Source organism: Danio rerio, chromosome 1, assembly GCF_052040795.2.
Source record: "Danio rerio strain M-AB ecotype USA chromosome 1, GRCz13ab, whole genome shotgun sequence".
Taxonomy (NCBI): Eukaryota; Metazoa; Chordata; class Actinopteri; order Cypriniformes; family Danionidae; genus Danio; species Danio rerio.
The window spans coordinates 48,798,863-48,813,409 of record NC_141021.1 but is presented as its reverse complement, the minus strand read 5'-3'; the positions used below and the strand labels follow the sequence as shown (position 1 = coordinate 48,813,409).

The following is a 14,547-nucleotide window of genomic DNA, read 5'->3' as shown; positions in this document are numbered from 1 at the left end:
AGAGAGGGCACCCTCAGTGCTAGATATACACAGATACAGCCAACTCAGTTCATCCAATTCACCTGTACCACATGTCTTGGTACTGTGGTGGAAACCGGAGCACACCAAGCACACCCACATGCAACATGCAACATGCAACATGCAAACTCCATAATAAGCCACTGTGCTGCCTAAATCCTGGAAATTCAGCAATACTGTATACACTCTGTAAAAAACAACTGTTTCTTAGTGGCACTGATGATTCCATAAAGAACCTTTAACATCCATGAAAACTTTTCATTCCACAAAAGGTTCCCACATAGCAAAATTTCTCTGGCCCAGATCTGGCCCACACAATCAGGTTTTGCTTGGCCCACATGCCGCAGTGAATTACGGTACATGACTGGACCAAATCTGGCCATATCTGGGCCATGTCTCAGCCAAGTTAATAACTCATAACTGGGCCTGAACTGGGCCAGATAGGTTGGTGTGTCACGACTGCAATGAAATTGATAAACCCATGGAGTGATTCGCTTTAGGCACACTATGGGCACGCTTTTTCCTGATGACCTGATTGGTAGAATTTTTTTTCTTTACTCAAAAATGATTTTAGTGTATTTTAAATGTGGGTCAAGACTGGTCAAACTCACATGGCCCACATCTTGTGTGCCGCCTTAAAGATGGTGCCGCCTCTGCCAAACCCGGGCCATGTTTGGCCACATGCTGTATGCCAGTGCCGGATGAATGCCTGCTTTGCCAGCTTTATGCCAAATCTGGGCCAGAATTCTTTGCTACTAGGGTTGTGAACAGTTGAAAAGTTTCTTTAGATAAAAGTGTTCTTAACAAGATATTAAGAGGAGGAACATTTAACAAAAAGCAAACAAAGGCATTTATTTTTAAGAATATACATTCATTATTTAGCAAAATTATCACAATAACTTCATTAAAAATCACATTACATAAAAATGAAAAATCAGTAAATGAAATAATGGTGTATACATAATAGCTACATTATTTATTTTCCTTCAGCTTAGTCCCTTTATTTATACATTTATTATGATTATTATAATATTTTAGCATGATAATATATCAACAATATGAATAATTATTGTTTTTGTTGTTATTATTGTTGTTGGTACTTCTTGTTCTACTTATTTCAACAACTTTCTTCCTCTTTAGTATCACAGCATCACTCACAAACAGTAAATGCCGAAACGCTTGAACGGCTCTGTTAAGTTCTTGATGTCATCACCATGCTGCACTGGTTTGTCGTCGAGATTGATTGGCAGTAACTGGAAGGGGGAGTAACAGAGTAACCGGAGGGCAGGCTGAACCAAAACTCCCCGCGGGCGGTCGGGTGGGTGTAGCCGGAGAGTGCGCGTGCGCTCACGGGGCTCATGACGTCTCCGGTGCGAGCAGACGGGCTCTATCCATCTACTACACCGAGAAGGAGAGCGAGTACGTCAGTACACCACAGAACAGCCCGAAGGGACGCTCGACAAGGAAGAAGTGACCAGTCCCTTCAAATAATCAAGTGAAACACCGGAGAACGAGCGCGTGCTGTTGTTTTTCCCTCATTCGCAGTATATGTAAGTCACGCCGGAGCACGTCACTATGACAACGTTTGGACTTTCCATAGTAGCCTTCTTCATCTCTGTAGGTGCTCAGTAGAGGCAATAATAATCTCTCCGGTCGTGCAAGGACTGTCGCTTGTCAAGCCTAGAAGAAGACCGCAGAATGGAAAAGAGACTTGGTACGATGATCAGCTAGCGTCTTATACAGCGATCTTCAAGCTTAGAGGAGAAACCGAAGACAGCGCACCTGGAGCGGCTCGAGCAGAATGGATTTCAGCACCATCCGGAACCTCATCACCAGATACGTGAGTACAGACGCTTTTCACTCTCGCCAACTTGTTGGTCCGGTTTGCTCTATTCCGAAGAGCTGCAGTGGTTTTTAGTACGCAATTTTGTCATTTTTTGCATAATTGACACGCTGTGTCTTCGTTTACATGTCTGTTTGTCTGTTTACATGGTGTGGGTGCAACACTTTTGTGGCTCTCTGTGGATGGAGAAAGGGTTAGCAATGGACACTGCTGGGCTTTACTGTTACTAATGGCAGGCGTTTGTGTAACCAAGTTATGACTGCTGCGGACTTGAATTCTCAGTCACTAATGTTACAGTAGTATGTGCTCATTCTCTGCAGCTTGTTTTGTGAAATATCAAAACTGTAAACAGGACTCAATGAATGAAAAGACGTTGCGCAGGCGTGGAGACTCAAGGGTTAGTCAACGGAAAAGAATGTAGTTTTACTTTGCGTTGACATTATAGAAAGTTATGTCCATGAGGGTTTATTAAGCAATGGAAATACTTTAGAAAATGCCAAATATCTACCTTGTTTGGTTGTAAGAAGCTTAATGAATTGAAATCTAATATAAAGTCTTTAAAACAATCAAACTGGAACTAAAATATAGCTTACATCAAGCTACAAGTTGGAACTAAATTCAAATATAAAGTAAATATAATGTCAAGGCTACAAAATAATAAATACTAAAACTAAATTAGGAGTATAAAATTAAAACTATAAAATCTGCTATTTATTTTATATCCAATTTAAACGACTTTAAAAAAAAATAAACATTTGTTTTATAAACATTGGGTCATAACAACCATTTATTTTGTTCTCCTACATTACACATATAATGCTAAGTGTGACCTCTTTTATTATTAGCATGAAATGAATTAATAGCATATAAAGAAAAGAAAAACTCACTCAAAAATATCAAATCCCAGTGTATACTCTTTTAAAATGAAATTTCAGTTCAAATATACAAAATAATGCACACAAATTCCATTATATATGAAGTAACATTGTTGCTCTACATTGTTTTATTATATAATCTAGTTGTTTTCATAGACATGTTCAATCGATAGGTTACTGTAAGTCATTTCGACTCAGATTAGTCCTGCTTTTAAGCCACTTAGCACTCAGTATAGGCAAGAGTATTTGCGAAACCAACTGGCCAAGCTGTTTAGGGTTAGAGAAAAAGATTTGCTTAGCAACTGCATCAAACAGCATCATCAAGATTTAAAAGTCGCATACATATAATGGTAAAAGAAAGACCATAAAGGCTATTTTTTATTTAATAGCCCATATAAGCCAGATTTGGCTGTTGAAACCATTGTACTGTATGTAATTTGAGGATATCATGCAACAAATGCAGCTGTTGATGTTTCTGTAATTTGCATTAAATTGTTTTTGTGCTGAGAAGAACATACCGCAAGACATTTCTCAATTTAAATGGTGAAAAGGTCCATTAAATTTTGTTCTCCATCACTGAAGGCTGTATGAATCTGTAATTCTATGATCTCTAATCAAACTAGCATGCGAACAGATGAGCAAAATCTCTTGCACTGTCTAGACAGTCTGCAAAAGACCCGATGAAAAGATGAAGAGACTGCGAAAAACATGTCGTGTGCAATAATGGTCGTGTCATGTCACAAACACCTCTCACCTGTCTGTTTGTGTGTTTGCTCAGGTTTTACGGTAAACCACATAACACATACTGTATGTCTCAACAATAAGGATGACCTGAGCTGATGTGAGAGAGTTTTGGGACTAAAAACTCTTTATTATTTTAGAGTAATTTAGATATTATTATAGTTTATAGTAATAATAATAATAATAATATTAATAATAATATTAATAATATATTATTAGATTTTAATTTTATATAATTTATTTTTATTTGTAATTTAAATTTTTATTTTTTTACTAGCAATCTTGCTCTGGAGAAGCTGACATATGCTGTTAAAAGAAAATTACAAGATTTTTTTTATCAAATATGGACCCCCTTTCAACACTTTCTTACTTTTCTCAACACTTTTGAGCTTTCAAACCTTTGTTGGTGTCTTATTTTATTGTTCAGATGTTTTATATTTCAGCAACAATTAACAAATTTGTGTAACCAACCAGCATATGAAGTCAATCAAAAGAAAGCTTTGCAAACAAAAATAACTAATATTTGAATTATTATTAATTTTAAAAAACTTTATATGGCAATGCTCATTTGGATTAGCGTTTTTATCAACAGTGAGTTTGCGGTGCTGTTTTCACTTTGTGGCCCTGATTTGACAAGTTCTCAAAATATTATACAATATTATAAAATATCTTAAAAATATTTTAGTTTTTATGCAATGCTGGGTTTTTATTTGCAGCTCTTTTTTGTTTGCAAATTTCATTTTTACTTCTTAAGTTTATTTTTCACTTTGCGATTTTTGGAGATTTGCATTTATTTATTTATTTACTTATTCATTTATTTATTGTTCAATACCTAATTTTTTGTTTGCAAAACTTTCTTTTTATTTTGCAATTATATATGGCCCTAGATTGACGCCATACTAACACACACTGGAAGGCTGTGAAATGCAAGTACAAAAATATGTATTGAACATTCTTATTATTTATTTATTTTTTAATTATGTATTGTTCTTACTTTAATTTATGCATTTAATTTAATTTATTTATTTACTTTCACCTTTTTAACAATTTGTTATTCCAACAAATGATTAAAAAGGTAAAATTAAACATATAAATGATGTTTCATAATTTCATAATAAAAAAAAACTTTTTAAGTTTTGTTTAATATATATTTTATTCAATTTAAGCCTTTTTATTTTATTGTATTTTTTTTTTTTATATTTTGTTCTGTAGTTCAAATGAAATCCAATAAATATATTTTGGGGAAAAAAAAACTATAGGCTAACCCTTCATTGTTTAATACATTTGCTAAACCCACTAGTGGTGTTCATGGCTAGAAAATATCATATTTGACCAATTTAAAAAGCGTGTCTATTAAAATAAATATTTGTATTGATCTCTGGCTATCCTTAAGCCTTCAAAATCATATTTGCATGGGTGTGGTTTGACTAATACCCTTTATTTGAAATGCAAAGCAATAAAATGCAAGTCACTCTTTCTAAACAGAAATGAATTCATCCATTGGAAAAGTTAAAAAGTTTATGAAAGATATATACAAGTCAGTTTTGTTAAGAAACAAGCAGTTCCCTACCCGAACTGATCATTTAGTGAGGGCTGTGTCATGAGATCGGAAGGAGTGTGTTAGTCACATGAATGTGTGTGTGTGTGTAAGATTGCCAGTGAAAAGCGCAGCTCACCCCATTGCTCTTTGATCTAATGCGTGGTAATGCAGGTTGGCAGAGTGAGAAGTGAAAAGCAAATGAGAGAAGCGGGCAGACGAGAGGGTGAGATGGAGCGAGAGAAGACGACATGAGAGAGGGATGGAGAATGAGATGGGTCAGAGGAGATGAGAAATAAGTCCCTGCTCGGATTTGACTGGCTCAGACAACAAAGGAAGTGACAGGGGAATGATTTGCTTCCACCTGTAGTAGCGCTCACTTCCAGAGTCTGTCTGCTGAATGGGCATTTTCAATAGAGGAAGATAAATATGAAATGGAAATGTGAAACCTGCTTTATTATGCAAAGCTCATCATTTTTCGTTCAAGCTGGAAAAGTAGTATGGAAATTGAGTGTCTGCTTTGAAGTCCAGATAGATTAGGATTCAAGCACTTCGGAATGATTCAAATATGCTTGTTCTTATTTGATGAAAAGGAAGTTTTTTCATTCTTTCTAGTACTTCCAAAACTTTACTATTAATATGCAACTGTGAGTAACCATTTGTGGATAGGATCTTCCTATAACTTGTAAACATTGATTCTGTGTGGTGATTTTAAACAAAGTTAACCAATGGTGTGATTTTTTTTTGGGTGGTGCTTTTTTAAAATTAACCAATGGCAATGGAGTCTGGCCAAGTTGAGTAGTGTCTCATTTCTTATGGAATATTATGCTGTATGAGTATGCAACACTCCACATTATTATATGATGAATGTTTTAGTTTGTTTAGTTACCTCATGATTTGTACATACTTTTACGAAAAAACGTTATTTTTGCCATTTATTAAGAAAGAAATGTTTAAAATTGTGGCTTTGTTGTATAATGCTTAATTTGGCAAATATCTAAAATAAAATAAAATGAAATAAAATGAAATAAAATAAAATAAAATAAAATAAAATAAAATAAAATAAAATAAAATAAAATTAAATTAAATTAAATTAAATAAAATTAAATTAAATTAAATTAAATTAAATTAAATTAAATTAAATTAAATTAAATTAAATTAAAAATAAAATAAAATACAAAAAAGAGAAAATAAAATTTAAAAAGGTAAATAACAAATAAAATAAAATAAAAGTAAATAGAAAGATAAAAATAAATTCGAAAATAAAAAAATAAAAAAATAAATAAAATTAAATAAAATTAAAATTCAAAAAGATAAAAATAAATAAAATAAAATAAAATAAAAAAAGATAAAATTCAATAAAAATAAATAAATAAACAAAATAAAATAAAATGCAAAAATGTAATATGGTACGTTGACAACGTTTTTAACATGGCAGGACATGACAGGATTTCAGTACTGTATTACCTCACAAACAGGCAATTTCCAGTCATAACTGGCTTCTGAATAATTTCCAGCCCCGGACAGGAAGTAGCACGACTGACCATATCCTCTCCCAAGAGGCTGTGAGGTAATTTGAGCTTTGTGTACAGTGCTAATCTCATCGTCTGTGTGGTCGCTGTCAGGAAAGACTTATTGGAAATCTTGATAAGGAATATAGTTCTATTGGTCAGTGTAAAAACATGGAAAGTCAAGCATTTCAAGTAAATTCAGACTTAACAAATAATAAAGTACAAACAGTATGAGGAAAGACAAACTGGAGTAAAAATATGCAGCCTTCAACTGATCAGTTTTACTGATCCAGTGTCTGTGGTTGTGTTTGAAATACTACATTACCATAGTACAATTGACTATTTGTGTTTGAGCATACAACAAGCTACAAGTTAGAACTTAAATCAAAATCTAGATCTAATCTAATCAAAAATAATTGCAAATCTATTAAATTAAATTAAATTAAATTAAATTAAATTAAATTAAATTAAATTAAATTAAATTAAATTAAATTAAATTAAATTAAATTAAATTAAATTAAATTAAATTAAATTAAATTAAATTAAATTGGTGCAGTAGGTAGTGCTGTCGCCTCACAGCTAGAAGGTCGCTGGTTCGAGCCTCGGCTGGGTCAGCTGGCATTTCTGTGTGGAGTGTGTGGAGCATATTCTTGGCTAAATTGTCCATGGTGTATGAGTGTGTGTGGATGTTTCCCAGAGATGGGTTGGGGCTGGATAAATAAAGGGACTAAGTCCAAAAGAAAATTAATGAATAAATGAATAAATTAAATTTAATTAAAAGTAAGTAAAAAAGATGAAAAATAAAATAAATAAAACAGTTATAAAATAAATTTAAATAAATAAACATAAACAAAATGAAATACAATTTAAAAAGATAAAAAAGTAATTAAAATAAAATATAAGTAAATAAAAAAAGATTAATAGAAAAGATCATACAAATTAAATAAATAAAAAAAATAAAATAAAATTAAATGAATTAAATAAAACTTAATTTAAAAAGGTAAATAAAACAAAAACTAAATTAAATAAAAATACATTACCATAGTACAATTTACTGTTTGTATACTAAAATGAACCACTAGTATTATAAGAGTAAACCACAAGTTTTAACTCTAATTACTAAAAAAAAAAAAAAAAAAAAACTATACAAAATGTATTGTCTGTTACTTTTATGTGAAATCACAAGAAATGCAAAATTCAAAATACAAAAAAAAACTGCAGAAATAAAAAAGTTTTATATGGAAAATTATTTCATAACACATTGCACTATTCCATATTTTATTAGAACTTTTATGGAACACTGTCAAAAAAAAAAAAAAAAAAAAAAAGCCATACAAACAAAAATATTAAGGTGAAACAAAATTAACGCTTGTGGCTCCTGAAAATACAAGAGGGCTTAAATAAATGGACATTATTTACAACTCTGTTAACTTTAACATGAAGAACATTTGATTTTAATACAGATGAATACAGTAGATTAAACATGCAATGTAGTCATGTGTGTTATACTATTGTTTGAAATGAGTATTACTGCACTGTAAAAAATAATAGTGCCAATTAGTTATCACAGCTTAATATTTTATGTTAAGTTAACATGTCTGGGTTGATGGTGTTGACATAACTTATATATCAACGTTTTATTTTTCTGAACTTCATCCATTACATCCAACATTTAAGTGAAGTAAACTTAAAATTTTAAAGCAGAATGAACACTTACCTTTTAAGTTGAAACAACAACATTTTTTTACAGTGTGCATGATATTTCATTTTATGGCTTCATATAAAACATTTGTGTTCCACAGCATATGCAGTAAGATTACCAGTTACATATTTTGCATTGATTTAAAGCATTTTTTACTGTACACAATCAGCATTAATGGAGTCTAATGGCACAGGTAACACTGCTTTTTATCAATAAAGCCAAACTAATGCAACACTTTAAAGCACATCATCCAACAGAGTCTGTGCCAGAAACTAGCTGACCAAGCACATAAACACATAGAGCCATACATCATTAAGACATGACATCGTTTGTCCCTTTGGCCGCAGCAACAAATTAGAACAAACTAAATGTGGGTATTTACTGTGGGTATAACTTTTGCTAATAATAAATGGGTAACTTAAACGTAGTTTGCTGCTTATGAATAGTTATTACTGTAGTTAAGTTTGGTTTTGGTTAGTGTTGACAAATTGATAAATATTGATACCGAAATATTTAAAATGATACAATCTTTTGGTTAATATCGATAATGGCTTTGCTCTCTCCCACTCTCTCTTCTCCCCAGCAGGGAGATAAATAATTAATAATAATATTAAGATTTTAACACTTTTGTTTTAATTAGGAAATAAGACGTGATTGCACTAATTTAGTTTTATTTTGTTTAAATGTATTGCCATAATGACTGCTGATGTACCTGGCATAAGCATTGGTTTAGTTATTGGTTTAGTTATTTTTCTCCTTTTACTTCCTTTGCATTCTTTTAATGTTGGAGAATTTGTTCACCACTGTATCCAAAAATGGTATCGAATATCGAGGTATCGTATTGAAATTCCAGTATTGTGAAACATTAGTTTAGGTATTAGATATTATGTTATTTTAAAGTATTAGTAAATGCCTAATATCTTGATAATAGGTAGGTAATAAACTCCTAGTTAATACTAAAAATAAAAAAAAAATAAAAAATATTAAGTGTTATCAAACTATGAAATTTTATGACCACAAAATACTGAAATACTTTAAAATTAAATAAAATAAAATAACGTAAGATACAATATATAAAAAAAAACATAAAATAAAATAGTTTTGATTTTTTCGGAATCACAAAATACTGAAATTAAATGAAATTCAATTCAATTAAATTATTGTGACGTTTCTTATAATCACAAGATAAAATTCTCGACAATAAAAAAATAAAATAAAATAATTGTGAATTTGTTTATAATTACAAAATACTAAAATACTTGAAATTAAACTAAAATAAATAAAATAATTGTGAAATTGTACAAATCTTTTATAATTACAAAATAGTAAAATACTCGAAACCAAAATAAAATACAATAATTGTGACATTTTGTACAAATACAAATACTGGAATACTTGAAAATAAAATAAAGTAAGATACAATATTAAAAAAATAAAGAAAGATAAAATAAAATAATTGTTACTTTTTATAATCACAAAAAATAATAATAAAATAAAATAAAATAAAAATAAAATAAAAATAAAATAAAATAAAATTAAATTAAATTAAATTAAATTAAATTAAATTAAATTAAATTAAATTAAATTAAATTAAATTAAATTAAATTAAATTAAATTAAATAATTGTCACATTTCTTATAATCACAAAATAAAATTCTCGACAATAAAACAAAACAAAATAAAATAAAATAATTGTGACCGTTTTTATAATTACAAAATACTAAAATACTTGAAACTAAACTAAAATAAATAAAGTAATTGTGACATTTTTTATAATTACAAAATACTAAAATACTCGAAACTAAACTAAAATAAAATAAAAAATAAATAAAATAATTGTGACATTTTTTTATAATTACAAAATACTGAAATTCTTGAAACTAAACTAAACTAAAATAAAATAAAATAAAATAAAATTGCTGCTTAAACTAAAGTGTTACCATTTTTTTTTATGAAGCGCACCAAAAAAGATTAGTTTGATGGTATTATTAAAGAAACCATCATTCACATCGGACTTTTTTTATTCCTGGAATAGTTACAGAAGTTTCTTTTTTTATGTCAACAAGTTAAGGTTCTTGGGTTAAACTCATAACATTGCTACTAGAGACAAGTGCAAACACACACACGCTGACTCACATTCATCACAGACTCAATGGGCGCTAACCCATGAAGAGCATCCTAGAATGATAAATGATTTTTCTTGGGAATCAATATGGGTGATGTAATGATAATCATTCTCTTCACACTTCACATATTCATCAAAGTTCAACTGAAGTTCATAGACTGCGTCAGTATGTACATGCAGCTAATAAAGCAATGTCACTTTTTAAAAAATAGGCTCATGTTACTTATTGTGAATCCATTTAGCTGGTTCTGGAGGGAGCACATTAAGCTTAGCATAGATCATTGAATCAGATTAGACCGTTAGCATCTGGCTCAAAAATGATAGATTTTAATCTAATAATTTTCCTATTTACAGCTTGACTCTTCTGTAGTTAAATTGTGTACTAAGATAATATGATTACGCCTGCTGCAGCCAACGTTCCTTGATTATTACGCCAGAATGAGAGTAGTTCCTAGCCATATCAGCCTAGCAAGTGCAACTTTTCATTTTTCATTGGTCTTACTATACAATGTAACAGAAGAGTCAAGGTATATTTTTATGTAGGAAAAATATTGAATATCTTTGGTCATTTTTCATATGTTAATTGTGTAATTCAATTCAATGATCTATGCTAAGCTAAGCTAAAAGGCTCCTACCAGACCCGGAATTCGACTGAATGGATTCAAAAATGGTAGAACTCAACTGTTTGACTGAGAGTAAAGTGGAGTGTTTCTGATAAAATGGCTTAATGTGTTCTCCCAAAGTCTTATTTAGACTTCCCGTTGGAGCGGTCAGCTGGAGTCCATAATGAACAACTGATAAGTGACAGCAAACTGTCAGCCAAAGCCTGGTCCCTGAGGGTCTGTCAAACTGCAGCACCATGTGAATCTCTTTTAAGGAGAATGATCGAATGGCTGCCGCTGTGGTCAGATATTATGTAATATTGCTGATGTTTAGTCCCCCGTTGGTGTCGTTGGATTTAAATTCAGTAAAGAGAAGCAATTTGTATGGCTGGCAGGAGAAAAATAATAATTGTTTGCTGTAGCTTTAGGGAGGAAACTCTGTGTGACTGTGTGCGAGTGACAGAGAGGAGTGCTTTTATTTTTTACCCTTGAAGAAAACTTAGTAAAGGTCAAGAAGACGTGAAAATGTTTTGACAGAGTTGTCGCTTTGCATAAAACCATAAAAATATCAAACTCGCCTATAACTTCGCTCAAGCAGAAAATTGTGTGATCAAAAAGAAGTGAAGCATTATACACAACATAGCAGGGACTCTTTATCTGTCCCTCTCAGTTAATAAAAACTGAAAATTATTAAGTAATTATTTTATTTAAAAAGAGTGTACTTTACTTCAAAGCTAGATGTATTTTATTTTTAATTTAATTTAATTTAATTTAATTTAATTTAATTTAATTTAATTTAATTTAATTTAATTTAATTTAATTTAATTTAATTTAATTTAATTTAATTTAATTTAATTTTATTTAATTTTATTTTATTTAATTTAATTTAATTTTATTCTGTTTTATTTTATTTTATTTTATTTTATTATTTTTATTTAGTTTATTTTAGCTTTGAATTTTTTATTTTATTTTTTATTTTTATTTTTAAGCTTTAATTAAGTTAAATTAAATTTTATTTTATTTATTATGAATGATGTCACAATTTGGTAACTTTTTAGTTTAACTACCAATTATTTCTATTATTTCATGGTTAATTACCTCCCTATAATTAAAATATTGACTGTTTATTAGTACTTATAATGTACATATTCTGCTTCATTTATTTTAATTTAATTTAGCTTTAAAGTACTTTAATTTTGCTTTGAAGTAATTTAATTTAATTTTATTTAATTTTATTTAATTTTATTTTATTTTATTTTATTTTATTTTATTTTATTTTATTTTATTTTATTTTATTTTATTTTATTTTATTTTATTATAAATGATGTCACAATTTGGTAACTTTTTAGTTTAACTGCCAATTATCTCTGTTAATTAGTAGTTAATTACCTGCCTATAATTAAAATATTAACTGTTTATTAGTACTTATAAAATATATACTCTGCATAGTTTATTTTATTTTATTTTGTTAATTTAATTTAATTTAATTATAAATTATGTCACAATTTGTTAACTCTTTAGTTTAACTACCAATTCTCTCTAATAATTTGTGGTTAATTACCTGCCTATAATTAAAACATTGGCTGCTTATCAGTATTTATAAAGTACTTATTCTGCATTATCTTATTCCACAACCCAACTCCTAACCAAAACCCAAACCCAACAACCTTTACTAACTAATAAATAAGGGATTTATTCTATCATGTGATGGTGAGATGTGGAAACCAAATCCTTTAGAAAAATGTCAACGTTTTTACAAAGTAAGAGGTGAAAGTGAAGATTCTTAAGAAAGAAACCAGCAAAAGGCGTTTGGAGTTTGGAGTTGTTGGGTGTAACCCTGTTTAGAATCTTTTCAACTCCCTTCAATGAAAGATTGACATGTTGGGACAAGTAGAGAATGCTATTCGTGCATTTCAATGAGGATTTGCCTTTTCCATTTAAAAATGACATCGAAGAATTTTAAAAGGTAAAATTTAATTTAATGTTCACAGTAGTTTTTTATTCTTAGTTTTATAAATGTGTATTAGACTAAGTCATACCTGACTACTTAAAGCAATAGCAAATGGCCTTTATGATGAAAACTCAATTGTTGTAGACCTTCTGCTCTGGTAAAGTACTGTAGCTCTTGAGGGCTTAATGCAACAGTCAGAGGAAAGAGCCGCTGGAATAATGGCCTATTGATGGCTGTGAAATTGAATTGTGCTTGTTAAAAGAGCACATGACCCTCCACTCGATAGCAGTAGAGAAGTTTGAATGCCATCGAATGGGTAGGTATTTATTTGAAAGAGGATTTTGGCCATTACATTTAGCTTTAAGATATGGAGAGAGGGATTTGGCTGAATCAGAGCAAGACTTTGAGTGGGACTAACAGTTACATATTTGACATGGACATAAAGTGATTTTCAACATTATTTTCCTTAAAGTTCTTTTATTTTAAAGGTTTTTCGCATTTAGGTTTTCTCCTTTGGTTTACACTGTCATTTTCTCGTAATATCCATTAAAGGAGAACCTCTTTATTAGTGTCAGTGGTCTCTCTAAACCCCTCATTTTTGAAGTCCTTATCCTTTGATAGATTGTGCAAAGTGGATTTGTTTTCGCAACACAGAAGACAGCGCCTTTTCAACGTCAACAGCACAAACCAAACTCCTCCAGGCCTCAACTAAAGACATCTAGTTAAAACTATATAGGCTGGCAATTCGACCCAAACCCTATTAAGTCTGTGCAGGAAATAAGACTGTAATAACTGGCATTTTCTGTGTTTATATTTTTATTTTTTTAAATAGTAACTTATCATGTTAACTTTCACATTCACAAGTTATGTTACACGCACACTAAAGCCTTAAGCACTCAAAAAAAGAATATTTTTTTGTTGCTTATTCAAACTACTTCTTTAAAATGAGCTGAAACAGCTCAATTCTTGAGATTTTGTTGGCACAACTTAATTGTTTATAGTCAATCTACTTAAATTAGTAAAAACTAATAAGTTAACTTAATGGGGGCGAAGCAGTGGCGCAGTAGGTAGTGCTGTCGCCTCACAGCAAGAAGGTCTGTTAAGGTGAATTGGGTAGGCTAAATTGTCTGTAGTGTATGTATGTGTGTGTGGATGTTTCCCAGAGATGGGTTGCCGCTGGAAGGGCATCCGCTGCGTAAAAACATGCTGGATAAGTTGGCGGTTCATTCCACTGTGGCGACCCCGGATTAATAAAGGGATTAAGCCGACAATAAAATGAATGAATGAAGTCAACTTAATTCCTCCATGTTGTCCCAACACAAATTGTGTGAAACCAAGCGTTTTTTACAGTGCAGGGCACTTTAAATGTTGGGGATTTTATTCAGCTTACTATTTCTTTTTGTAAATGTAAATGAAAATGCTGTCATGGCAGATCTTCCAGACCTTCTTAATTGATGAAGCTCATGTGGAAGATTTGTAGTAATAAAATGGTGTTTGTTTTGAGTTCTTCAACAGACATTCTTTGCTGAGTCAGACTGTCTTTATATGAAAGGGTGGGCCGCTGAGTTTATGCAGTATGTCCACAGATCGATGGAAGCATTTAAAAGGGCTCAGCTGCTTAGATCCAGGTGTCCCTGCCTGC

General features: G+C 30.6%; 1 protein-coding gene across 10 annotated transcripts in view; it reads left to right on the top strand.

The window, feature by feature from the left end:
* Positions 1-1,444: 1,444 nt before the first annotated feature.
* Positions 1,445-14,547, top strand: part of atp11a (ATPase phospholipid transporting 11A) — a 136,655-nt gene continuing 123,552 nt past the window's right edge. For all 10 annotated transcript variants that reach the window (XR_015476925.1, XM_087237657.1, XM_087237658.1 and 7 more), the window contains exon 1: positions 1,445-1,858. Coding sequence is in view for 9 of the 10 variants with exons in the window: in XM_087237657.1 (XP_087093783.1) it covers positions 1,820-1,858 (39 nt within the window). In the remaining variant the exon portion in view is untranslated. The remainder of the gene's footprint in view (positions 1,859-14,547) is intronic.